This window comes from Microtus pennsylvanicus, chromosome 11, assembly GCF_037038515.1.
Source record: "Microtus pennsylvanicus isolate mMicPen1 chromosome 11, mMicPen1.hap1, whole genome shotgun sequence".
NCBI classification, from domain to species: domain Eukaryota; kingdom Metazoa; phylum Chordata; class Mammalia; order Rodentia; family Cricetidae; genus Microtus; species Microtus pennsylvanicus.
In genome coordinates this window covers 2470048-2497333 of record NC_134589.1, presented here as the reverse complement: position 1 = coordinate 2497333, position 27286 = coordinate 2470048, and the positions used below count along the sequence as shown (strand labels likewise).

Genomic DNA, 27286 nt, shown 5'->3' with positions numbered 1-27286 from the left:
GTAGCTCTGGGTGTCCTAGAATGCTAGAGTTCTATGGACCAGGCTAGCCCCAAACTCAGAGATCCATGTGCCTCTGCCTACACAGAGCTGGGATTGGAGTGTGTGTCCCCCCATTCCAGGCATCCTTGGTTTTAATTTCTTGCGTTCTCTCTTTGGTTTTAGTCCCTTGTGATTAAAACAAAGCAGGAGGTTCCTGAAATGCCCAGCAGGTTTGCTTGTTGCATACGCATGGGGACTTGTGTTTAGATCCCTGGAACCCATATTAAAATCTGGGTGTGGCTGCCTATGCCTGCAGCTCCAGCACTGGGGATGTGGGAGGGGAAGACAGGAGGACCCTGGGAACTTGCTGGCCAGCTGGAAAGAAAGTAAGTTCCAGGCGCAGTAAGAGACCCTGTCTCAAGAAATAAGGGGGGAAGTGAGAAAGTAAGACACACAATGCCGTCCTCTGACCACTGAACACACATGCACAGACATGTGCACACATGTACATACCACACACAAAGGCAGGCAAACAGGAAGGAAGGCTGGGTTGTAGCTCATCGGTGGACTGTTTGCCTAGGATGCACAGAGCCCTGGGTTCATCCCTCAGTGCTACAGAGATGGGGCATGGTAACACACACCTACAATCCTGGCACTCGGGAGTTAGAAGCAGAAAAATCAGAAGTTCAAGGTCATCGTCAGCTACACAGCAAGTTTGGGGCCAATGTGAACCACATGGAAACGACAAACTCATATATTTCCCTTATGTCAAGTACTCTTATTATGTCACACAAATATTCACTCTAGAGTTGGTAAAAAGCCAGACCAGTGTGTACAGGCTACAGAACACACATCTCTCCCAAGCATGTCAATACATGGGTCCAACACCAGTGTCTCCTCTTATCTGACACCCTGATCTGGAGACATACAGTGGCTGGGCACATTTTACACTCATCATCCATTTGTGAATGACGCCCTTGATCGTTTTTACTTAACTGGGGACTGTTTATCTCTATTAAATTTTTATTGTATGTGTATGCTGTTTTGCCTGCATATGAGCCTTTTGCATGACTTTAATGCCTGATTCCCTGGGGAGGTCAGAGGATTCTGATCCCCTGGAACTGGAGTTACAGAGATGTTACAAACTCTCTCTTATTCCTTGCTTTCACAGCCTCAGGGACACGCTAGTGAGTTACATGGAGACTAAAGACAGCGATGCCCTTCCAGAAATGGAATCCCAGTTCCCAGAGGAGATCCTCATGTCCAGCTGCATCTCAGTGTGGAAAGTGGCTGCCACACGAAAACAGGACCGTCAAGCGAGGTAGAGCAGCCCAGCCTTCAAACCTGGCTGGAGAGGAAGGTCCTCCCTACCTCCCTTCATAGCTCCCAACACAGGCTGTGCCTCTGCGTGAAGAAAATTAGGGGCACCACACTGGATTCCAGGCTTACACACACCATATAAGCTTTAGAGAGCCGAGCTGTTTCTGGAACATGCGCCTATCCCAAAACTTCCTCATGTATAATGATACAAAATTGCCAATCAACTGCCTCTTGTACATTCCAGAAGTACAAAAAAGAGACCACAGTCAGGTCATAATCAATACTGACCCTCTGAAGACTGCCGGCTCTTCCCTCATAGTTCATGGCCAACACTTAACTGCACAGAGAGAAAAAGCACAGGAGCAGTCATTTTTTCCTATTCTATGTGTACAAAAAAGAATTTATTCTTTCTGCACATGTATAAGAATAAATGTACATGTGCAATATGTACAGAAAGAAAACATTTATTCTTCTTTCTGTACATTTATTCTTCCTTCAAGTCCCTTAAGTTTTAAGTGCTACACACATATTTCTTGGTTTCGAAGATGTATGAAAATTGCCATACTAGCACAAGGAAATCCAAGGTGCTTGTACAAGCTGTAAGGCCACATGAACAAGAGCTAACGCTGACCCCACCATGAGCCACTGCCAAATTGCAAAGGGACAAAGTCAAACACTCACTGAGAACACTGGACTGGGGCAAAGGATGCTGAATGAACTGGAGAGCAGGGACGATGGTGGCTGCTGGAGTACTTGCCTCCCGTACACAGTGTCCTGGGTTCTCTCCCCAGCACTGTAAATGGGAAAGGGGACGAGGGAAAATGTTTTTACAAGCCTTGGTCAGAGGTATCTGGGGGCTGGGACTACGGGTCGGTGCTGGAGCCCTTTTCTACCAAACATGGTGCCCCGGAGTTCAATTGCTAGCACGGTTGAAAAGAAAGCTATTCGCGAGATATTGTGGAGAGTTACTGACTGTGGAGCTTTCCAGTAAGCATTCAACATGACCTTCGCTTCCCTGAGCACAAACCAGTTAAAGAGAAGGCGGGAAAAGAGCCCACCCTGACCTCATGCTGTCTTTCTCACTGGACGTGATGCCTCTTTGTGTCACAATCTGCTCTGCTTCCCCTGATCCCTCTGGACCAATCCTATTCCTGGCACGCACCACATAAGAACAGCCGGTGTTCACAGCTGGAGGTCATTCCTTTCACAGAGACAGTAACTTGAACTCGAGGGCCCATGTGCTCTGAGCTGCAGAAATACAGACTGGTGGTCAGGAGCACATCCATGGGCACAGACCACCATCAAAGGTGAATCTGGACCACACCCTGTCCTGAGCAGACCTGCAGTAACTCATTTCAGACTGTGTTCACAGGGACAGTGATAATCTTACTCCAAACTATGAAGTGCACCTGTCCCCAGATGTCTGCATTCCAAGTTTCCTGCTGAATAGATGTTTCAGGGTACAGGGCTCATTGAACTTCCTAACTTGGTCTTGGATCTCCGCTGATACCTCAGATTGGGGTTTAACTCGCCCTGGCCATCAGAGGGCAGCTGAGCCCCACACTGTTTCTTGCTGTGAAGGCCTTTTTTGGCTTCGACCTAGCTAGGCATTTTTTTTTTGTCATGAAGAATTTTAATTAAGATGTTTCATTTTGTATGCTATGCTTTAAAGCCTTAACTGTCTATGTACTGTCTGTGTGCAAAATACACAGATAGCCTGGCAAAAGTGAACTGTTCTATTTTTGTCAGACCCATTTTAATAAACTTGAGCTTTACTGCTTTGAGTCCTTCTTGTGCCGGGAAGATGGCTCAGTGAGGAAGGACACTGGCTGCCAAGCCTGATGACTCCAGCTGGGACCCTTGTCAGAGAAGGAAGGAACTGGCTAACTTTGGGTTGTACACACACACACACACACACACACACACACACACACACACACTAATGAATTTTTGAATGTTTCAATTCCTGATGGCAGAGTTTACATCTACAACACACAGACCTTGGCCTGGTTTTTCGAAATGGTTTTGGGTTTCTGTGAATTTCCCCTGCTGTAGTATCCAGTAGGGCTCAGAACAGAAAACCTACAGTCTAGGACATGGGGTGATACTTTTTTCCTCAGAGTAAAAGGACTGCAGGACTCCAGTTTATGGCAGAGAGCGCACTGCTGTGCTGGTCTCAGAGCATTCTGCTAGAGGAAACCTCACTGGACAGCTACCAGAAATGGAGATGAGCCCTGACTTCAATGAATCGGGCTTTGGATGAGGAAGATCCATCAGGAATAGCAAATCTGGACAGGAAAAGACAAGCAGGAGTTCAGATTCTATACCTTTCCTCAGCCATGCTAAGATTTGCCATTTGTCAACTGAAATAGCCATGAGCTACTTCAGCTAAGAGAAAATTCCAGTGTTCTCACCTTGAAGAGGACTCGAGTGACCCAAGTCTGGGTGTCCCCAGCCCACCAGTGGATGAGTAGCAACACTGTAAATGGAGACTGGTTGCTGCTTTCCTGGCTGCCTAGACCCGAATAATCACAGAAACTATATCAATTACAACAGTGCTTGGCCAATGGTTCAAGTGTATTCCTAGCTAGTTAGTTAATTCCTAGCTATTTAATTTTAATTCCTAGCTAGTTAATCTTAAATTAACCCCTTTCCAGTCATCTATGTATTGCCATGATGGCCTTCCGGTAAGGTTCCAGCATCCTTCTACTTAGGCTGCTACAGGGCCTACTCTCCCCCTCTCTCCCTCTCTTAAGACTTCCCATCTGACTTAACTCTGCTAAGCCATTGGCTGAAACAGCTTTATTCATTAGCTAATAAAAGCAACACATATACAGAAACATCCTGAATCAGAACATCTCTCATGTGGCCCTGGACAGACGTGAGCAAATATCTATTCACCCCAGAAGAGACACTGAGAAAAGGCCACAGTAATTACTGCAACATGTCTACCTTAGGGACAGACACATGGGTGCATCACTGAAATACTCAGCCGGGCTTGAGTAACAAGGTATCAAAGCCCTGCACCCCAAGGCTCACAGCTGTCTCTACAAGTGTCTGCTCCCCCAGCAATTGCATATATAACCTCGGGGACAAGTCTATAAGCCTTGGGACTCTATGTGCTTTAAGAGCTCAGTGGGTTTCCCCTGAGCCCAGAGGGGTGCTTGCTCAGTGGGCAGGAGACCCAAGGCCCTGGTTCTATACCAAGCAGGCAGAGAATAACGTGTATAGCATTCTGCACTTTCTGCTCCCTCAGCTTGCTAAGTCAACCTGGGGTGAGCATTCAGGATCCACACACAACTAGAAAAGGAGCACGAGGCGCTGCACAGCACACTAGTGTTTCATCTGGGCTAGAGTGGCGGGGGGGGGGGATCTACAGCGGGGGGTGGGGGGAGCAGAGCGTAGTCCCTACAGCGGAGTGGGGGACGGGGCGCAGCCCCTACAGCGGAGTGGGGGACGGGGCGCAGCCCCTACAGTGGTCCCCTGCTCGGGCTGCTCCTGCTGGGCTTCCTTCCCAGGCAGAGGGACCCAGATCATTGCTCCTTTCAGTCAGCACCTCAGCCACAACTTCCGCAGAACCCACAGCTGCTGTCCCATCTTCCCTGGCAAGGGTGGCTCCCAAACACCAAATGCTTTCCCCGGCCACTCTAACAAAGCTAGGCTGGCGTACTGGGTACCGGTGCTGGCCCTCCGGCCTGCCAGCTCCATGACAACAGGCCTGCCACTTGACCTCTCCACCCTGCAGCTTCCGCCTCTGCAAAACGCCTTCTGTTCTGTGGGAAGAGAAGACAGAGCGGGTAAATAAAGCACAGTGCCTGCACTCAGTGAGTCTGGAGGAACTGGGCTTTCTCTCCCCTGGAAACAGCTAACTTTCAAGGTCCTGCCAGTTGTGTTAGAGGAAGCCTTTCCCCAATCACAGACTCAAGTTTGGTCTAACCTCGTCTTTTCTATTTCCCTCGTGAAAGGTATCTTCAGACTACATGACTTAGGTGTACATGTCTGAACTCCCCTGGTGACCGTCAGCCCATGTCACCCCAACCTCAGCTGCTGCCTCACATGCCACCGCACTCCTACCCTGGGACATTTGTGCCTGTTGTTCCCCCTGCCTGCCACACTCAATCCCTCTCCTTTGATGAATTCTGGTCCTCTCATCCCCCACTACCCTCTCTCATCCCTTCCTCCCCAACTGAAACCCGTCTCCCCAACAAGTCTTCTCCTACTTGCCCATGTCTTTTGTGTGTGGCTGCTTGCATGAGAGGGGGTGGGAGGTTATTTACTGAATCATGGGCAACTTAACAGTGGCCATGCCACTGAAGAAAATGACAATCCATGCCCGAGTCCACGGAGGAGTGGGGCAACCTTCAGGTCCCCTAAGTATCACTTCACACAGGCCACCCCACCTCCCGTTCAAAGTCTTCCCGAGTGTATTTACTATTTTCCCGCACACCAGCACAGCACAGTGGCAATACCTTCCCAACTTCTTGTTCCCAGCTTATCGCCAGCATCTACCACAATGCAGAAAGAGCAATGAGGAAGCACTGATCTAAGAAATAAAACAGGGACCGTCTATATCCAAAGGAAGGGCCTTAGATTTGCTCAGGTTCACCAGACCATAACTAAGCACGAAGTCCCAAGCCCAGCCCTTCCAGGTGGCGCCTGCTTACATAGGCTCTTTAACTTGTCTTAAGGGAAACTAACAAAACTGCAGTCCAGAGCCGGAGAGATGATTCAGGAACTAAAGTGTGCACTGCTGTTTCACAGGACCCAAGTTCAAGTCCTAGCACCCATGCCTGGAGGCTCAGTCTCCTGTGACTCCAGCTCCAGGGTTCTAGCTCCTTTGGACTCCGCAGGCACCTGCACTCATGGCAGACTTCCACAAATAAAAATTAATCTGTAAAAATCTCCAGTCTGCTGAGCTCATATCATGAAGAGGGAGGGACACACATTACATACGGTTCCGTGTCCTGAACCAACAGAATGGGCATTTGGGTGAAAGACTCTGTACCAGACACAGGAAGATTATACCCTCAAGTGCCCATCCCGTGGGGAATTAATGGGGCAGAGGAAGTGAGGTTAGGAATAGAAAAACTACAGCTCTGCACCAAATCGTCAGGCATTAGGCAATTTTGGTTTGTTTTGGATTGACTCCCTGGGGTGGCTACTCTTGGTTTTCATCTTGACTCTATCTGGAATCAACTAAAACCCAGGCAGCTTGGCAGACCTGTGAGGGACTTCCTTGACTGGATTATCCAAGGTCCAGAGACCCACCCTAAATCTGGACCACACCTTCTGGTGACAGCCTACATAAAAGGAAAGAGAAGAAGGAAGCTATTGCATTTGCTTGCTAACCCTCACTCTCCATGGTCAGTTCTGAATCTCCTTTGTGTATTTTCATTTTATCTGCTCTGTTCCCCTAGAGAACCCTGACTAATTCACACCCTGGTCTGGGTCAGCTATGTAGCCAACTCTGGCACAGGACAGCTTCCCTTGCTGCTCTCAGAGACCCCTGTAAGCTCTGCCCCTTATGACCTCCTGAGGCCAGGCTCCATCCCTGACTGTTCTGCCCTGACCCCTCCAGAGGAAGAGCCTGAGGACTTCCGAAGGCCAGGCCCCTCCCCAGACTTCTCTAACAACCAGTCCCAGCCCAGACTTCTCTAACAACCATTCCCAGCTCCTCTAGGGGAGAGAGAGAGTGGCCAGGCCCCTCCCTACAGAAAAATAAAAATCCAACCAATCCCAAAATCGTGATTGAAAAGAGTACCAACTTTACCTTGAATCTATATTTGTTTGTGTGAAAGCCTTGCAAAAAGTTCTGCTCCGCCGCCCCCCTCGCCCGTATGCCTGTCGCTGTGGTTCCCTAAAACAGCGTCAGACACTTGCATTGGGGCGCATTGCCCTCTCCCCCATGTGGCAGTCATTCCCCTCAGACCTCTAACACTTACAGTCCGCAAGAGCGTTTTATGTATTTGTTTTTTCAAGACAGGGTTTCCCTGCGTAGCCCTGGCTGTCCTGGAACTCACTCTGTAAACCAGGCTGGTCTGAACTCAAGAGACCCGCCCCCCTGCCTCTGCCTCCCCAGCGCTGGAATTAAAGGTGTGTGCCACCCTGGCCCGAGAACCTCGCATTCCTTGATCTTTTGAATTGTTATTTCGGCCTGAGGGCGCCTCGCAGCCGACATAGCTGGGGAGAATCTACAGCAAAGGTGTCCCCTCTTCCTTTCCTCTAAAGGTTACAGAGAGGCGGTCTGCTCAGCGAGCTGTGCCCGGGCGCAAGTGCGGACCTGATGCAGAGGAACCGCGGCCAGAGTGCGGCCAACGCTGGCCTGGAGGCCGGAGGCGCGGAGAGCGCAGCGCGAGCGTGCGAGCGGCGAGCAAGGTAGGGACAGCAGCCTGAGGCGCCCCGACAGCCGGCGCTGCGGGGACAGCGGCCCCTGGCGGCGGCCACCACAGCTGACGCGACGAACGCGGTGACGAAGACTAACCGGTCCGTGCGGGGCGCTCCGGAAGTGACGTCACGAAAGGCGATAGGGCCCAACCATGGCGCTAGAGGCCGCAGCACGGCCACCGGAGGAAACCCTGTTGCTCTGGGAACGGTAATGGGGTCGGGGCCCGTACGGGGTGGCTTCTCCAATGACTTTCCGGCCTCACAGCCCCTGTGCAGCTATGAAACCGAACACCCGGCTGCACCGCAGGCCTGGCCCGGGCCGCCACGCTGCCGGAAGTTGCCGCTTGCCTTTGCGGGCGCGGCCTGCGTTTCCGGTCCGTACGTCGGGTCGTGGAACGATTTCCTCCTTCATCCTGGCTTGATGGGCAGAAAGGAGATTGGGGTGGACTGGAGGGCGGCCTCCCCGAGGGTCGGGCTGTCCCGATGGCCCTGAGCTCGTTTCGATGTTTGTGCCCTGCTAGGGAACAAGCCCGGCTGAAGACGCGCGTGGTGGCCCGGGACACGGAGGCCTGGCAGCGGGACCCCACCTTCTCGGGCCTGCAGAGGGTCGGGGGCCTGGACGTGTCCTTCGTAAACGGGGAGAGCTCCCGGGCCTGCGCTTCCCTGGTGGTGCTGAGCTACCCAGAGCTCGAGGTAACCGCTCTCGTAGGCTGCGCACCCAAGGGGACTGGATCCCGAGACAGCGATCAGAACCTGGGTGCCGTTTTGTAAACGTTTTCTTCTCCACCCCCGCGCCCTTTGAGTTTTTTAGAATCTTTTTTAATTTTTGATGCTAAAGCCGACCCAGGACCTCGAACATGCTAAGGGACAATAAACTTCCATTTCATTTATAGAATTTAATGTATAGGTTGGAGTGTATTTTTAAAAGGCTAAAGCCTCAGGAAATAGTGTAATTTTGAAGAATCAGTGGACAGAGGGTTGGTGGGATGGTCAGCGGCTAAGTGGGAACACCATTCTTGCAGAGGATCCAGCTTCAGTTCCAGCTCCCACATCATGCTGCCCCCAACTACACTTAACTCCAGCTCTAGAAGATCTAAAAGGACTTCTGGCCCCTGTGGGCTCCAGCATGTTTGTGGTTTATAAAAACTCCCACAGGCCCACACATACCTACACAAATTAAAAACATATCTTGAGGATCAACAGACAATTCTAAGTCTGGGTGTCCTGGGTTGCTCCCTCAGTGGCCCACAGCATGCACCTCAGGTTGCCCAAGCAGGAAGTCTCAGCCTTCCTAGGGTGAAGAAGGCTCGTTAGAGTAAGTACTGTCTAAACTGGGCTCTAAAGTTGGAGCCAGCCAGGTGAGGATCACTCTAGGAGAGCAGGCATGAAAGGCTAGCAGAACCCTGCTGGGGGATTTAAAGCCCTGAGGAACAGCGTTTAGAAGTAACTGAGGGCAGTGGTGGAAGGTGAACTAACAGGGTCACATCAAGCAGGGAACAGCGCAAAACAGGCCTTGACGTCCAATTAGCAATGTGAACTTTATTAGCCTTCATCCCACAATACTGGAGTTGTGTCTCTGTGCCCTTTGACAGTCTCTGTCTGATAGACCAGAACACGTCAGGCTGGGTAGCGTGTAAACAAGTGTGTTTCTCAGAGTTGTGAAGGCTGTAAGTTCTAGGTCAAGGAATCAAGTGAGACTGAGGTCTCGTGAGACCTCTGGATTCACATAGGCCCTTCTTCCTGTGTCCTCCCAATGCTTCCCACTTCATTCAGTCACCTTGTAGGTTAAAACTTAAAACCATAGCAACCCTGACCATAGCAGCTCCGACATACTGAAGTGAACTTAGCCTGTCTCCTCTCCAGAGTGTAAATTCTGATGCCGTCACTTGCGTCTCTACATAGATCATGTGTGTGCACGTGTGAGCAGTCAGCCTGTGGTTCATCAGATCATGTTTGTGCACACATGAGCAGTCAGCCTGTGGTTCATCAGATCATGTTTGTGCACACATGAGCAGTCAGCCCGTGGTTCATCAGATCCTGTGAACATAGATCATGTGTGTGCACGTGTGAGCAGTCAGCCTGTGGTTCATCAGATCATGTTTGTGCACACATGAGCAGTCAGCCCGTGGTTCATCAGATCCTGTGTACATAGATCATGTGTGTGCACGCATGAGCAGTCAGCCTGTGGTTCATCCACACTCAGCATCTCAGGAAGCCTTGGCCACACCCCAGCCTTAGCAGTCCCATCACCTCTCCTCCAGAAGCCACAGACTCTTCCTGACTCTGACTTTGTGCCTTCCCCTGATGGCCTCTAAGTTCCAGCTCAACACAAATGCAGAGTGCCTACCGCGCTCGGAGCGGGGTGTGTAGTGAGAAGGACCTGGGGCTCATGTCCCTATGGGTCCCTTACTGTTCTCTAAGATTGCGGGGTAAGAGCAGAGACACCAGCACTCGATGGCTCCTGTGGATACTCTGGGTCTCTCCCCACCCTACCCCTTGGGCCTCTTTCTCCGTCTGACCTCGTGAGAAAGATTGTCCTGGTTAGTTTTTATTGTCACCTCAACACAATCTAGTGTCACCTTGCAAGGTAGAAGAATTGCTTCAATCAGATTGACCCGTGGCCATGTCTGGCCTTCATGGGCACCACACACATGTTTATAGACATGCACACAAAACACTCATACAATAAATATATATTTAAAATTAGATTAGAATGATAGTGAAAGCCTCAAAACTCACTGACTCACACGCTTTCCCGAGGAGTTTTGTAAAATGTAAAGAGTATCGCACTAATGCTGCTAAACACAGTTCCAGAGCCACAGCCCATTTCCTGGGGAAAGCCGTCCCCATAGTCGGTTTCCCATAAGCAAAGCTTGGTTGGAGAATTAACAGTCCACCTTTACAGTCAGGAATTCTTTACTTAGCGTTCTTGACAGGTAGCAGCCTTATGGGAGAGCCCCCACATACACAGCTGGCCTTCTGTAGCCAGCCTGTCCTTTTCCACAGGAAGAAGAGACCTCTCTGTCATTCGCTCATCGTCCACACAGCACACATAGAAGGAAGGTGCCTTCCCCGCCCTTCTACTCTTGGCTCCTTCCTGTTTGCTGTATCCTGAAGACCACCGTAGCTTATGCTGCCTAATTTGCTGGTGGCCCCCAGTGATGCTGTCAGCAGGGTCCATCTTCTGCACCTCGAACCTGGAGCTAAACACAGTCCAGCAATTAGAGTCCACCCCAGTGCAATTAGGCTCGTGGATCCATCTCAGATCAACACGTATTTGTCAAAGTGCAGCTTAAGACACTGATAGCGGCCAGGCAGTGGTAGCTCAAAGCTTTAATCCCAGCACTTGGGAGGTAGAGACAGGTGGATCTCTGAGTTTGAGGCCAGCCTGGTCTACAGAGCAAGTTCCAGGACAGTCTCCAAAGCTACAGAGAAACCCTGTCACACACACACCCAAAAAGGCACACTGTTAGCATTTTCTCTTAATTATTTTTCGATATTACACTATAGTTACAAATTTTCCCCTTTCCTTGTCCTCCCTCCAGGCCCTCCCATCCCTCTTTTCCGCTCTCTGTATAATGTTAGGTTTTATGTGTATGATTCAGGGTTTACCCATGGGTGTGCTCTTCCCTGGGGAAGACTCTCCTGCTCTCAGTGCTCCTCAGTGGGTGTGCTCTTCCCTGGGGAAGACTTTCTCCTGCTCTCAGTGCTCCTCAGTTGCCTGCAGTTCTTTGTCTAGGGTTGAGGCCACAGCTTTCCCCATCCAAGTTAGCGTGTCCGTTGGTGTCGTTCATGTTCAGGTCACTTAGGCAGCCATGATGGTGAGAATTCGGGGCTCCAGCTTCTGGCATTTCTAGGAGACACAGTCTCACAGCAGATGCCTTGTTCCTCTGACTCTTACAGTCTTCCCACCCCCTCTTCCATGGTGGTTTCGGAGCCTTTGGCAGATGTAGGCGGAGACTGCTTATTGGTTTCCCAGTCGCCTGGATGCAAATAACCACACAGAAACAGTATTAATTGCAACACTGTTTGGCCAATAGTTCATGCATATTTCTAGCTAAGTCTTATATCTTAAATTAACCCATTTCTATTCATCTGTGAATCACCGTGAGGGTGTGGCCTATCAGTAAAGTTCTGACAGATACCTGGCATCCTTCTTTCTCCTTCAGCAATTACATGGCGTCTCCCTCATTCCGCCTACTTTCTCTCTATATCTCTGTTCGGATTTCCTGCCTGGCTTTATTCTACCAAGTCATTGGCCAAAAGAGCTTTAATAATCAATGGTAATAAAACATATTCATAGCATACAGAGTGGAATCCCACATGAGGTGCAAGAGCGTGTTGCAGGTCCCAGTGCCCTAGGTGCAGGAGCGTGTTGTAGGTCCCAGTGCCCTAGGTGCAGGAGCGTGTTGTAGGTCCCAGAGCCCTAGGTGCAGGAGCGTGTTGCAGGTCCCAGAGCCCTAGGTGCAAGAGCGTGTTGTAGTTCCCAGAGCTCTAGGTGCAGGAGCGTGTTGCAGGTCCCAGTGCCCTAGGTGCAAGAGCGTGTTGTAGGTCCCAGTGCCCTAGGTGCAGGAGCGTGTTGTAGGTCCCAGAGCCCTAGGTGCAGGAGCGTGTTGCAGGTCCCAGTGCCCTAGGTGCAGGAGCGTGTTGCAGGTCCCAGAGCCCTAGGTGCAAGAGCGTGTTGTAGGGCCCAGTGCCCTAGGTGCAGGAGCGTGTTGCAGGTCCCAGAGCCCTAGGTGCAGGAGTGTGTTGTAGGTCCCAGAGCCCTAGGTGCAAGAGCGTGTTGTAGGGCCCAGTGCCCTAGGTGCAGGAGCGTGTTGCAGGTCCCAGAGCCCTAGGTGCAGGAGTGTGTTGTAGGTCCCAGAGCCCTAGGTGCAAGAGCGTGTTGTAGGGCCCAGTGCCCTAGGTGCAGGAGCATGTTGTAGGTCCCAGAGCCCTAGGTGCAGGAGTGTGTTGTAGGGCCCAGTGCCCTAGGTGCAGGAGCGTGTTGTAGGTCCCAGAGCTCTAGGTGCAGGAGCGTGTTGTAGGTCCCAGAGCCCTAGGTGCAAGAGCATGTTGTAGGTCCCAGAGCCCTAGGTGCAGGAGTGTGTTGCAGGTCCCAGAGCCCTAGGTGCAGGAGTGTGTTGTAGGGCCCAGTGCCCTAGGTGCAGGAGCGTGTTGCAGGTCCCAGAGCCCTAGGTGCAGGAGTGTGTTGTAGGGCCCAGTGCCCTAGGTGCAGGAGCGTGTTGCAGGTCCCAGAGCCCTAGGTGCAGGAGCGTGTTGTAGGTCCCAGAGCCCTAGGTGCAGGAGTGTGTTGTAGGGCCCAGAGCCCTAGGTGCAGGAGCGTGTTGCAGGTCCCAGAGCCCTAGGTGCAGGAGCGTGTTGTAGGTCCCAGTGCCCTAGGTGCAGGAGTGTGGTGCAGATGTATCTGTTGGTTGGGACTGGGATTGTGATCAGTTGTGCTTTTCTATCGTGGTCTCCATCTGTTGCTGGCCGAGTCAGAATCTGAGTGAATGCCTCACTTGGAGCCATTGTTGAAAATGTTAGGAGTCCAAGCCCCATCACCCACCAATAGCCAGTTCTCTAGGTCCACTTGGGTCCATGGGAATTGTGATCTGGACGTTCTCATCAAGAGCCTGGGCCGTGGAAGGTTCTGGAGAACATGGACACAGTAGGAGTGGGTCTCCAGGGCAGGCCAGTGAGTCTTTGTCACCTTGTGCTGTGTGCAGAGCCCTATCCTGAGCCGCATAGTGCTCCGTTGGGTTTTAGCTGGCTGCCTTCTGGTGCCCATAGGGGCTTTTAGTTTGGAAACTAGTATTTTTGCAAGAGAAGACCTAAGAAAGGGAGTTGCCCTTTATGAAGCGCTCTGGAGTCTCCCGTTTCCTCATAGAATGCACAAGGGCCACTGTCCTAAGTGCCCTACAGCGATGTATTGGGTTCAGTCTGTTTGTCTTCCTGAGCCCCCACTCTCTGGGGCTCTTGTTTTTGCGGCTTCCCTGACTCTGCAGGCTCCTGTCCTACTTGCCTGGCCTTTCCCCATGGTCCTTCTGAGGTGAACAGCCCAGGTCCACAGCCTACTCTCCCGGAGCCTTCTACTCTGAGCCTCCAGCTCACGCTGACAAGGAATGAGTCAGGAGTATGAGATGAGACGGGGGTCATGGTGCTCCTCATCCACACTACAGCCTACAGGTGTTCCCGTGTACACTAGGTCATGGGGGTCCCCATCCACACTACAGCCTACAGGTGTTCCCGTGTACACTAGGTCATGGGGGTCCTCATCCACACTACAGCCTACAGGTGTTCCCGTGTGCACTAGGTCATGGGGGTCCTCATCCACACTACAGCCTACAGGTGTTCCCGTGTGCACTACGTCATGGGGGTCCTCATCCACACTACAGCCTACAGGTGTTCCTGTGTGCACTAGGTCATGGGGGTCCTCATCCACACTACAGCCTACAGGTGTTCCCGTGTGCACTAGGTCATGGTGCTCCTCATCCACACTACAGCCTACAGGTGTTCCTGTGTGCACTAGGTCATGGGGGTCCTCATCCACACTACAGCCTACAGGTGTTCCCGTGTACACTAGGTCATGGGGGTCCTCATCCACACTACAGCCTACAGGTGTTCCTGTGTGCACTAGGTCATGGGGGTCCTCATCCACACTACAGCCTACAGGTGTTCCTGTGTGCACTAGGTCATGGGGGTCCTCATCCACACTACAGCCTACAGGTGTTCCCGTGTGCACTAGGTCATGGTGCTCCTCATCCACACTACAGCCTACAGGTGTTCCCGTGTGCACTACGTCATGGGGGTCCTCATCCACACTACAGCCTACAGGTGTTCCCGTGTACACTAGGTCATGGGGGTCCTCATCCACACTACAGCCTACAGGTGTTCCCGTGTGCACTAGGTCATGGTGCTCCTCATCCACACTACAGCCTACAGGTGTTCCCGTGTACACTAGGTCATGGGGGTCCTCATCCACACTACAGCCTACAGGTGTTCCCGTGTACACTAGGTCATGGGGGTCCTCATCCACACTACAGCCTACAGGTGTTCCTGTGTGCACTAGGTCATGGGGGTCCTCATCCACACTACAGCCTACAGGTGTTCCCGTGTACACTAGGTCATGGGGGTCCTCATCCACACTACAGCCTACAGGTGTTCCTGTGTGCACTAGGTCATGGGGGTCCTCATCCACACTACAGCCTACAGGTGTTCCCGTGTGCACTAGGTCATGGGGGTCCTCATCCACACTACAGCCTACAGGTGTTCCCGTGTACACTAGGTCATGGGGGTCCTCATCCACACTACAGCCTACAGGTGTTCCTGTGTGCACTAGGTCATGGGGGTCCTCATCCACACTACAGCCTACAGGTGTTCCTGTGTGCACTAGGTCATGGGGGTCCTCATCCACACTACAGCCTACAGGTGTTCCTGTGTGCACTAGGTCATGGGGGTCCTCATCCACACTACAGCCTACAGGTGTTCCCGTGTGCACTAGGTCATGGTGCTCCTCATCCACACTACAGCCTACAGGTGTTCCCGTGTACACTAGGTCATGGGGGTCCTCATCCACACTACAGCCTACAGGTGTTCCCGTGTGCACTAGGTCATGGTGCTCCTCATCCACACTACAGCCTACAGGTTTCCTGTGTGCACTAGGTCATGGTGCTCCTCATCCACACTACAGCCTACAGGTGTTCCCGTGTGCACTAGGTCATGGTGCTCCTCATCCACACTACAGCCTACAGGTTTCCTGTGTGCACTAGGTCATGGGGGTCCTCATCCACACTACAGCCTACAGGTGTTCCCGTGTACACTAGGTCATGGGGGTCCTCATCCACACTACAGCCTACAGGTGTTCCCGTGTACACTAGGTCATGGGGGTCCTCATCCACACTACAGCCTACAGGTTTCCTGTGTGCACTAGGTCATGGGGGTCCTCATCCACACTACAGCCTACAGGTGTTCCCGTGTACACTAGGTCATGGGGGTCCTCATCCACACTACAGCCTACAGGTTTCCTGTGTGCACTAGGTCATGGGGGTCCTCATCTATGCCAGGTCCCAAGCAAGTACCTGTAGGATGAAATTTAAGTTGACTCCTCACCACCCAGTTGCAGGTGAATCATTTTGTCCCAACTTTCAAACCTGGTCTCATCCTGGCCACAGGTGAGGCTGCCATGGGAGCCATGGGTAGGAGGCAGAGGGATGAAGTGGAACAAGTGGTTGTACCCAGTGTCCAACCTGTACCTATGGGCCTTGCTGTCAGGTGGTGTATGAGGACAGCCGCATGGTTCGCCTGAAGGCCCCCTATGTGTCAGGCTTCCTGGCTTTCCGAGAGGTACCCTTCCTGGTGGAGTTGGTACAGCGGCTGCAGGAGAAGAAGCCAGACTTCATGCCCCAGGTAGGTGCTTCCTAAGGTCAGAGAACCCCTTGGCTTGTGCGTGGTGGTGGTGGTGGTGGTGGTGGTGGAGGTGGTGGTGGAGGTGGTGATGGTGGTGGTGGTGGTGGAGGTGGAGGTGGTGGTGGTGGAGGTGGTGGTGGTGGAGGTGGTGGTGGTGGTGGAGGTGGTGGTGGTGGTGGAGGTGGTGGAGGTGGTGGTGGAGGTGGTGGAGGTGGTGGTGGTGGAGGTGGTGGTGGTGGAGGTGGTGGTGGAGGTGGAGGTGGTGGAGGTGGTGGTGGTGGAGGTGGTGGTGGAGGTGGTGGTGGTGGTGGTGGTGGTGGTGGTGGTGGTGGTGGTGGTGGTGGTGGAGGTGGTGGTGGTGGTGGTGGTGGTGGAGGTGGTGGAGGTGGAGGTGGAGGTGGTGGTGGAGGTGGTGGAGGTGGTGGTGGTGGAGGTGGTGGTGGAGGTGGTGGTGGTGGTGGTGGAGGTGGTGGTGGTGGTGGTGGTGGTGGTGGTGGTGGTGGTGGTTGTGGTGGTGGTGGTGGTGGAGGGTCCCCTCAGGCCACTGCCTCCCATAGAAGGAGAGAATGAGAGCCATCTGTAGTCATCTCCCCTTCTTGCTGCCCTGGCAACAGCCGGCTGACTGACTCCTCTGTGACTCTGTAGGTCCTTCTTGTGGATGGAAACGGGGTACTTCACCAACGAGGTAATCTTCCTGAAGGAGGGTCAGAGAGGGTGCTGTGGGAGAGTAGGGTGTTTCCCCCAGAAGAGCCCTGCTGTCACCCACCTGCTTGCCTCCACAGTGCCCTACACTGGCCCATTCCCAGTACCTCTTCTAGGTTGACCTAGTGACCGTAGAGTCACAGGACTGAGCTCAGGTTAGCTCCATTCTCACACCAGCAGGACTGAGCTCAGGTTAGCTCCGTTCCCACACCAGCCCTGAGCTGCCAGTCAGGCTTTGTCTCTGCCCTTGCCAGGGCACTGTGGCCTGAAGAAGGTTACAGTAGCACTCCCAAGTGGGGCATGAAGAAGGGATTGCCTTCCTAACCGGCAGGAATGATAGGGGTCTGGCTAGAAACCATGGACCCAGAGCCAAAAGATAGATCCATGCTAATCTGGACACCAATTCTAGGCCAAACAACGGTTAGAGATTACAATAAACTAGTCCCACACCAGCTCAGAATGGAGTATAATAAAGGTCCCTTATTTAGGGGTAGACTCACAGATCAGCCACTTAAGCCAGCCATTCAGGGTATATGTCCCCAGTCACTGCTGTCCAGGCCACCTGACAGGACCCAGACCATAGGGGAGAGGCACAGAGGCCTGAGAAGAGCAGCGGATGGAAGAGGGTGAAGGGTTAGGAGAATGTGCCATAGTTACCTGTCGGAGGAAGGAGCCTTCCTTCATCCCATCCTTAGCACCCATGCAATCAGAACAGAGCCTCTCATTCATAGTCCGGTCAGCTTGGCTCCCACTCAAGAGTCTGTGTGTCTGGATGAGAGATTCTGGTTGGTTCTCCATCTCATCCCCACCATCCAGCTCACTTCCTTGGTCCCTTGCAGGCTTTGGAGTGGCCTGCCACCTTGGTGTCCTTACAGATCTGCCCTGCATTGGGGTAGCAAAGAAGCTCCTGCAGGTGGATGGGCTAGAGAACAATTCCCTGCACAAGGAGAAGGTGAGGAGGGCCTCGGATTCCTGGGAGTCAACCGGTGTGCCTGTTAGCCCTGGGGATCATGCCCATGGCTTGGCCACCTCCTGGGGGCACTCAGCTCTCACCTGGCCTGTTAGCACAGTCCTCACATCCCCGCTTTCTTGCCCAGAAGATCCCCTTTTCCCTGGGCACTTCCTTCCATCTGCCTATGGGCAGTTCATCTAGCAGTGGCTCACAGCCCTCTGAAGCTTGCTGGGCGCCTCCCACCATGTTTGCCTCCCCTTCTTCCTTGCCTCTGCCATTGCAGCATTCATGCGGGGCCATGCGCTCCAGTTCCTGGGGACAGGCTTTCCAGGTTTCCCATCTCATCCTCACCACCTTGTCCCCTCCCATGGTGTTCACAGTCAGCCTGCAGTCTCAGCTTGCTGTGGTACCTGACTCTGACCCTTACTCTGCCTCCACTTCTCCATTTTCCCACCCTAGAACTGGCATTGTGGATGTGCCATCCTCACCCAGAGGAAGCCATTGACATAATGTTATCCCACTGGGCAAGTGACAAGAGCAGAGACCTGCCGTCTCTCCTAGCTCTCAGGAGCCTGTATAGAGAGTCGAGCTGGTGCAGCGGGGAAAGCCCAGGTCCTACTCACAGCAGCCTGATCACTGGATGGATCAGCAATCCTTCCCCTCCTGAAGGAGAGGGCTGAGTTGGCTTGTGCCAGATCCCTAGCTGGAGGGAAGCACCCAGCAGATGGTACCTTTAGCCTGGACATGCACTGCTGTGCCCAGGGGCACCTGCCATTTTGGGGCCTTGGGAAACCACAACCCCTTCTCTAAGCCCCAGTTACCAGCGTACATGGAACCTCATGCCATGACCTTGGCACAGTTGACAACATACTCAGTGCTGCCTCTGAGGTGTAAACTTGTTACTCCTAGACACAATGAGGCCCTCTTCTCACTGCTTAGATTCTTAAATGAGTTTGCTGGACTGGAGAGATGGCTCAGTGGTTAAAAATATGTACTGCTTGGGCTGGGCAATGGTGGCGCACTCCTCTAACCCCAGCAACCAGGAAGCAGAGGCAGGTGGCTCTCTGTGAGTTTGAGACTAGCCCGGTCTACAGAGTGATTTCCAGGACAGCCAAGGATACACAGAGAAACTCTGTGTGTGTGTGTGTGTGTGTGTGTGTGTGTGTGTGTGTGAGAGAGAGAGAGAGAGAGAGAGAGAGAGAGAGAGAGAGAGAGAGAGAGAGCAAAACAAAATGCACTGCTCTTGCAGAGGCCCCAAAGTTGTGTTGCTTAGCTGACAACCACATGTACCTCCAGCTCCAGGCAGTCTGATGCCTCTCTACGGGCACCTGCGCTCACGTGCACACACACACACACCCCACACAGACACACACCCTAAAGAATGGCGCTGACCTTCAGCCATTTCAGAAGGGATGGTGGGTTTGGGGATGGCTCAGACAGTGAAGTGCTTGTCTTAAACAAACACTTGAGATTGATTCCTGTTAGCCACGTGCAGAGTGCTGAGCCTGTGGCCCCTGCTTGTTATCCCAGCATCAGAGAGGCAGAGAAGGGAGGCTCCTTGGTGAGCTCCAGGCCAACAGAGACTCCTTCTCAGAGGAGGAAAACTATGTTCCTAAGGACGACATACTCGAGCCCACCTGCACTTTTGTTAGGAATTTGTTTGTTTGGTTTTGATTTTTCCAGACAGGCTTTCTCTGTGTAGCCTGACTATACTGGAACTTGCTTTGTGGACTAGGCTGGCCTCGAACTCACAGAGATCCAACTGCCTCTGCTTTCCTTAACTCCGAGTGCTGGGATTAAAAGTGTGTGCCACTACCATTTGGCTGTTTTGTATTTGAGACAGGGTCTCAATGTGTAGCTGAGTTTGGACTTGAACTCACAGAGGTCTGTTCCTCTGCCTCTCTAGTGTGCAATATCAAGCCTGTTATTCACCCTTTTAAAGGGATATTTTTATAATTTTTTCTCCATTTCCCAGATTGTACTCCTTCAGGCTGGGGGAGACACATTTCCTCTGATGGGCAACTCTGGTACTGTCCTGGGAATGGTGAGTGGCCCAAAGGCTGTGCCCTGTCCAGACTCAGTGTCCACTAGCCACAAGGCAGCTCCTGCACACATGTTTTTGTGCGCCGGACCCTGTCCTCTGCATGTCCTGCACCAACCAGGGTACACTGTGTCACGTCCCCCTCTGGTTACACTCACCCCGTGTGCCACCTGGAGATGCCTGCCCCCTGTGAGCTCTTTCCTGCCGCCCAGGACATACTCAGAACCTCCTCCCTGAGACTGGTCCTGCTCCACAGGAATGCACCCCAGCCATGCTTGACCTCCCTCCACCCACAGGCGCTGAAGAGCCATGACCACAGCACCAAGCCCCTCTATGTCTCTGTGGGCCACAGAATAAGCCTGGAGGTCGCTGTGCGTCTGACCCACCACTGCTGTAGGTTCCGGATCCCAGAGCCCATACGCCAGGTATGGGGACTGGGAGTGGGGGGTTGACACTGCCACCCAGTCTCACCTGGGGTGGGTCTCTGCAGGGATCTGAGGACAGGTCCGTAAGCCCCTAGCTAGAGAGCCTAGTTTAGCTAACTGGGCACTGAAGGCAAGAGTGTAGAGCAGAGGTTGTTTCCCTTGGGAATTCTTGCCACTTTGTGCCTGCTTCTGCCTTGCTGAGCCTCCTGCACCTGGTACAGCAGTGCAAAGAAAGAGCAGCTTGTCTTCCAAAGCCAGCACATCCCAGGGAGGACCAGTGGGGAGCAGCCCTTAGCCAGAGGCTCTCACAGCGCCCTCTACCGCTGCACTGAAGAGGCTTGTGCTGGTGACAAGGACACCAGTTAGGATGGACCCCAGGGCATGGCTCTGCCAGGTACCTGACACCCATGCTACTGTCGGGGCCCCAGAGGCTCAGCACTCTGATAGCCGGTCATCTCAGGCTGCAGGAGAGCAACATGCAGGTCACCTTCCGTGTCACCCATCACGTACCAGTGCCTGCTCAGCAGTGGCCCGTAGTCGAGGACCCAGGAAAAGCTCCACCCTTTTCTTTTTCTGGGTTTTTCGAGACAGGGTTTCTCTGTGTAGTTTTGGCTGTCCTGGAACTAGCTCTGTAGATCAGGCTGGCCTTGAACTCACAGAGATGTGCCTGCCCCTGCCTCCCAAGTGCTCGGATTAAAGGTGTGCACCACCACCACCTGTCTGGAAAAGCCACTTTTTAGAGTAGGACAGTCTGGGCTCTGGAAAGACACTAGCAAAAGCCCCGGGTCGGGAGGAATTTGATGTTCAAGCAACTCAGCCAGAGGCAGGAGGCAGGAAGCCTTACCAACAAGGGACTCCAAGGAGCTACTGTCTCCCTCAGCTATAAGACAGTTTTTCAGGCCACAGCTCTGCACACTCAGGAGGCTGTGAGGTCTTTGCGAGGTGTGAAGGAGGCCATGCAGCAGACTGCAGACTGGACTCTGCTCTGAGGGAGAGCAGCCGAGCTGCAGATGCATAGGATGGCCTCTAGGGGGCAGCAGCAAGCTATGTCACCTGTGGTGCTCAACCCTGCTCCTAGAAAGGCTGCCCATACGTGGCCTCTGAGAATGAGTGAGCTGTTGGCATTCCCCAGGAAGGACCCTCTTTAACCTAGCTCACCCCAGCCCTCCCTCATCTAGGATGTTACTTTGGTTACAGGTGCAATGATCTCTCAAACCTGTGAGTTCTGTCCCTAGTCCCAGGAAGCTTTTCCCCTTCCATCTCTGTGGTCTGAAGAGAGAAAGCCACTGAAACCCTCCCTGAGGACACACAGCCCTGTGTTATGCAGTCCCAGACCTGCTTTGCCAGCCTCAGGTTTTGACCATGCTTTTCCCCCAGTTACAGTGGTTTCTGCCCTAGCAGGTAAGGGGTGAGCCTCCTGCAAAGCTCCTTGAGTACTGGAAGCCAGAGCATGCCGAGCACAGGAGCCTGCCCAACCCTGGGTGCACACGGAACAAACACATGGCTGCCTACCGTGGGGGCCCAGACTGGTGGGGGAAGGGAACAAGCCCAGCAGGACTGTCTGTGGCTCTTGGCTTCTCTTCTTTCCATTGGCCTCTCAACAGGGCTCCCCTCCCTATAAAGTTCTCCAAGAAAGGTTCAGTGCTAGTCTCTGGGGCCTGCCTTCCCTCTGCTCTAGTCCATACCCAGACTTTGCTGCGACCCGGTAGGGCTGTTGGTTTCAGGCTTTGCTGTGTTCCTTGTTTCCCAGAGTTCCACTGTAACTCTGGTCCATCCTGTGCCATCAGGATGTCCCACTGCCCACGGCCTACTTCCCTTAGCTGAAGAGGCGCTGTCTTCAGGATTAGCTGTTGCTATCTGTGGGTCATGTGGTCCCAAAGCTAAGCTAAACCCATCTGAGCTGGGATCAGGGATGAGTGTATATTCAGGCCTGAGTTCCACTGTATCCCCACACCTGTGGCCCACAGTCCTTTTTTATTATGGTAACTTGTCAGATGACCTGGAGGTGGGCAGGTGTCACAGCTGACACCCATCAGAGGGACAGACAGAGAAGACAGACACCTGGACTGTGAGTCAGAGAAGAGGGTTTAGCAGCATAGAGAAGCAGAGGCTCTGGACCCAGGGTTCACCGGTCAGTCAGCTAATGCAGGGAGGAGCCAGGACCCTCAGCCCCCAGGGTCTCAGCATTTCTGCCAGCTGCACACTGGTGGGGCTGATGTCCCCACAGGACATGACGGGCCTGTATGGGCTGCCTCTGGAAGGGCATGAAGTGCTCCCAGCAGTTGGGGATGGGGAGATGTGCTCAGGGCCTGGCCACAGTTCTGTGTGTCTTCCAGGCTGACATCCGCTCCCGAGAGTACATCCGAAGGACTCTAGGACACCCTGGGTCTCAAGCACAAAGGCAGGAGAGGTGAGCATGAGAAGGATGTCCGCGGTGTCCTGTGTGAGCTCCGCCTGCCCTTGATGAGACCAGGACTGGCAGGGGACATAGGAAGAGGTCCCTTGAAGGAAAATAGACCTCAAACCTAGTGGGAACCCTCGAGAAACCCCACTCGTGGCCCGGCTGGCCCAAGGCAACCTCCAAGCACGGCTGCTGTCCTAGTTAGGGTTTCTATTGCTGTGAAGAAACACCATGCCAAAAGCAGGTCGGGAGGAGAGGGTTTATTTGGCTTACACTTCCCTGTCACTGTTCATGGTTGGAGGAAGTCACAGCAGGGGAGAAACTGCTTCAGCTGGAGGGGAGCTGCTTACAGGCTTGCTCATCATGGCTTGCTCAGCCTGCTTTCTTACAGAACCCAGGACCACCAGCCAAAATGGGCTGGGTCCTCTCCCATCAATCACTAATTAAGAAAATGTCCCACAGCCAGATCTTCAGGGAGCATTTTCTCAGTCGAGGCTGTTGACATGAACCATTCAGTCAGCTGCCTAGCCTCTTCTGGTCCACTCCATCTGTTCAGGGGTGCAGGCCAGGTCTCCTCAGAAAGGATATGGTCTCTAGCGTCAGACACGTTCTCTCACATGGCTGTCTCCCCCTCGCAGAAGCTCTGTCCTTCAGTCTCAGCTGTGGACACAGGGCTGTTGTGAATTCTTTACACAAACTGCTATTACTAGAACAGACCTCAGGGAAGCCTTGTCAAGAAACAGGTACTGTGGTTCCATTTCATGGGTTAGGAAACTGAGGCACGGGGCATCAGCCACAGAGCATAGTGCATCTGGCAGCTTCAGTTTTGGTCCCTGCCTCTGGTGCTCCTCACTTCCAGGTGGCAGCGGCCCTGTCTTGTGTGGTGCGTGAGTAGTTAAGGATGCCCCCTCGTGCTCATTCCCCTGTAGCTGGTGGCTGTTCCTGAGCCCATGAAGCTCTTTGAGACTGAGGGAATGGGCAGCTGGGCCAACTCCCAGCTTCACAGTTGAGCTCGGCCAGCCTGAGGGCAGAGTGGATCTGTCCAGCTAACAACTGTCTGCCCTTCAGGAAGGGAACTTCGGACACGCCTGGATTTTTATGTTACCTGTTTCTTGGTGTCATTACCAGGAGCCAGAAGGAGCAGGGGCCAAAGGCATGCCCCAAAGGTAGCCCAGGATCACCTGCCGACCAAGGCAGGCCCCCCAAGGACTGTGACAGAGGCCCCAGCACGGACCCCAGAGATCCCCAGCCAGGCTTCCAGAAGCAGCCAAAAGCTCAGCAGTCAGAAGGAACTGGGCATCATGAAGACTCAGACCTCTGGCCTCCTCCAGCCTGGTTATAGTAGCCATCCTGAGAAGATGATCTCTAGGAGCTGTGGGAACCTCACCCACAGCCACAGGTCGAGCACCAGGCCCCCCTGCCAGAGGCAACAACAGCCGAATCCCCAGAAGGACGCAGCAGGCATAGTTTACCTTGGGCCATGGCTGCCCAGCCGCCTCCATCACTAGCTGGTCAGTGTGGTCACCATGCTCCAGCAAGACAACATTTCAGACCAGGAAACACACACAGAGTATACAGGAGCTCCAGGTACCCAGAGGTCCTGAGATTGTCAGCCTGTGCCAGCACCTGCAGCTCTGACCGTCCCCCTGGAATACAGACCTGGCTCTGACTTGGCTCTGACTTCCGTCGCCATCCTGGCCACAGACTGCCCTTCAGTAGGCACAGCCAGACTGCAACCCCCAAGGTGCCTGTCCTTAAGCCTGGTGCTGAGCTTGAGGGACCTGCAGTGGGAAAGCCTCAAACCTGGAGCAGGCTCAAGAGTGGGTGTTGGGGAGTCAGCTCCGCAGAGGGTGCCAGATGGGAAGCCGGTTGAGGCCCATGGTGAGAAAGCCCCAGGCTCAGCTCCTCACTCCTCTTCCTGCCACCCTCTCACCAGAGGGAGCGTCAAAATTCCATCCCACCAAGAAAGCAGGTCTGTTCCTAGGCCGGGCCTGGAGTGGTGACTGCGGCAGGCCACAGAGGAGGCTGACGAGAAGCTCAGCTCCAGCACCGTGTTCTCCCACACACACTCTCCAGGTTCACTAGAGTGGCAGCTGAGGTGGGACACAGAGGTGACATACCTGTAACATGTCCTCTGCCTGCACCCTAATCCCCAGACTTCCTGGAGGAGAGGTGGTGGGCTAGACTAGCTGCCAAATCCTACACCCGTGGGGGGTCAGTGGTGGAGGAAGTCACAGCCAGTCCCATTTAGATTCAGCTGGGCCGCTGAGTCTCCCTTCTAAGCCAGGTAGTAGTGACTGTCAAGATCCCTTGGGGGTAGGGCTGCTGGTTCCCACTCCCTGGGATTTTGGTTTGGGACATTGGGGAAGATACATGTGGTCCTGTCACCCAGTCAATTAGGTGTGTGGCAGAGAGAGGCAACCTCCCCACCACACATCTGATGTAAGAGCCTCAGGGACACCCATGGTGTCTGAGCAGGAAGTTAATCCCTATGGTGCCCACATCCCTCACCTTCTTTAGGGGGCTTGTGGGAAGGGAAGTGTATGCTTAACCGGGGAATCCCCCCCAGCTGTGGCCTCACTCTATCTACTTCTGAGTCAGAGTCCCAGGCTAGTACCTTGGATCTAACAGAGTGCCCCGGACTGGCAGGTTTCCAAGAGGTGCAGCCCCCACTGGCCCTCCCCTATCACTCACAAACACTGTACACATACATGCTTGCACACCCACACATACACGCATGCACATACACTCGTTCCCTGACTTTCCTGTGGAAGCCAAGAGCTGGAGAGCCTGCAGCTGGCCCCACCATCTGTCTTCCTGATTTCTCCCTCCTCAAGCCTTGTCAAGACAGAGTTGTGGAGGGGAGTATTTTTTTTTGGGGGGGGGGAGTTGGAAACAAAAGGTTGGGGTTAAACTGTAGTGGCCAGAGTCCTCATGAAGAGCTTAGATGTCGAGGGGGGAACAAGGCCTGGCCAGCCTCCCATGCAGCTGGAAGGTGCCACAGGACGGGTGGGTGAGGGCTTCACACAGGGTCCAACACACAGATCCTCGGGTGAGGAAAAGCTGTTAGCTTAGAGAAGTTGGCTCCAGAGGCCAAGGCCATCAGTCTTTAAGGCCAGCCTTACAGATAACGAGAAAAACAACTTTAAAGAGTCCTCAATCCACACCTCACTTGAGCAGGCAGTTCCTCCCACTCCTGTGAGCCACCAGAGTGTGGCTGGGAACCCAGCCTGGCCACCCCTCTGTCTCATCTGTTCCACCCCAGCAGGAGACATTCCCGGGGACACACAGAAATCACACACCTGCCCAGGCCCTCTTCTCGGTCACGGTGGCCATTTTCCCTGGGAGGGTGGCTCTCCAGGCTGCCAGTGCAAACACACAGTGAGGTGCAGGGCGGAGCCTGAAGGCAGCTTGTAGGTAACTTTTGTGTGCTTTGTTCTGAGAGAAGATCCTTTTGGCTCAGTCATTAAATACAGCTTGTTGACTTCTGCAATATTCAGTCTGGGTGTACACAGCTGTCTGTGTGGGCCCAGCCAGTGGGGAGCTTGAGACCGGAGGACCACCAGCCTGACCACACAGGCCAACAAAAAGAGGATTCGTTGTCTCATGCAGCTATTGCCTCTTTTGCCCCAAAGCATTTTCATTGTTATAAGGGAGCCCTGTGAGGGACCTCCAGTCCCCACCCTTCCCCACGAGAATCTGCCAGCCCAGCCAGCCCACTTGGTGTGTATAGGTCTGCGTGTTTCCAGGCTCCTAGGTGGGGTGCCATGTGTCCCAGTTCACTCCTCCTTGTGACTGCGCACTATTCTGTGGGGTTGTGCATCAACTCCCAGATGCTTTCCTTGTGCCTGTCCCAGGGACGCTAGATGCTGAGCTCCTTTGTGACTGTTTCCATTCTTGTGGGAGCATACCTAGGAGAGACAGTGCCGGGTCCTGAGGTGGCCCTCGGCTTCACTTTATAAGAAACCCACCACCCCTAGGGGCAAAGGGCATAGCCCTGCACCTTCGGGCACCTTTGGACTCTGGCCACCCAGGGAGTTGGAGGGGACCTCATGGGAATTTACTTGCCTTCTCCTAGTGATGAATGACTTCAGCGCCTTTTGTCCACTTTCTGGCCGCGTGTGCATCCTGGGATAAATGTCTGTTCACATCCTTAGTCTGTTGCTGTGTTGCTGTGTGTGTGTGTAATTGGGCTATTTGTAGTTGACTTTCAAGTTCTGGATTTTAGCGATGGGAACGTGTGTATCAAGGAATTAGTCTCAAATCTGCTTCATTGCTGATTTCTTTTTATACCCTGAGGTTACTAGAAACAGACCCACTTTGAGTTCTGCCTTTGGCAACCTCTGTTGTCTTGGCCGGCCACAGCCAACATGGGGTGGTTCTTTGGTGGCCTCCTAGAATGACTCAGGAGCTGTTCCTCACCGAGGACCCGCATGAGTCCCAAAAGTGAAAGGAGGCTGCCACCACCTCTGCGTCACAGCCTTTTCTGCTTGTCCCCAAACTACTAGCATGGCCCTTGCAGACGCTGCTAGGAGTGGTGCAGCTCTCCCATGGAGCAAAAGTGTAGGGGCTCAGGACACCGTGTCGTTATCGGGGCCCGCGGCAGGGTTGAGGTTTGGGGTGGGATGTGCCACGAAGATGCTGGAGCTGAGTGCACTGGGGAGCAGCCAGGCTTGGGGGTAGTGCGGGGCCAT

General features: G+C 53.4%; 2 protein-coding genes across 3 annotated transcripts in view; both read left to right on the top strand.

Moving 5' to 3' along the window:
• The window catches only part of Rnf213 (ring finger protein 213), a 97190-nt gene extending 94115 nt beyond the window's left edge, over window positions 1-3075 (top strand). The window contains exon 68 of the mRNA XM_075989899.1: window positions 1151-3075. Coding sequence (XP_075846014.1) covers window positions 1151-1304 — 154 coding nt within the window. The 3' untranslated portion in view covers window positions 1305-3075. The remainder of the gene's footprint in view (window positions 1-1150) is intronic.
• A 4684-nt stretch (window positions 3076-7759) lies between these two features.
• Endov (endonuclease V) lies at window positions 7760-26898 on the top strand. 2 transcript variants are annotated; one of them, XM_075989897.1, is made up of 9 exons: window positions 7776-7891; window positions 8205-8376; window positions 15937-16071; window positions 16717-16756; window positions 17613-17725; window positions 19701-19769; window positions 20063-20191; window positions 22528-22601; window positions 23721-26895. In XM_075989897.1, exons 1-9 carry the CDS (start codon window positions 7836-7838, stop codon window positions 23932-23934), a joined length of 1002 nt encoding a protein of 333 aa, XP_075846012.1. In that variant the 5' UTR covers window positions 7776-7835; the 3' UTR covers window positions 23935-26895. The 2 variants fall into 2 exon arrangements, with proteins under 2 accessions (XP_075846013.1, XP_075846012.1); XM_075989898.1 differs by lacking the exon at window positions 8205-8376 and having other exon boundaries at window positions 7760-7891; window positions 23721-26898.
• Window positions 26899-27286: the final 388 nt, after the last annotated feature.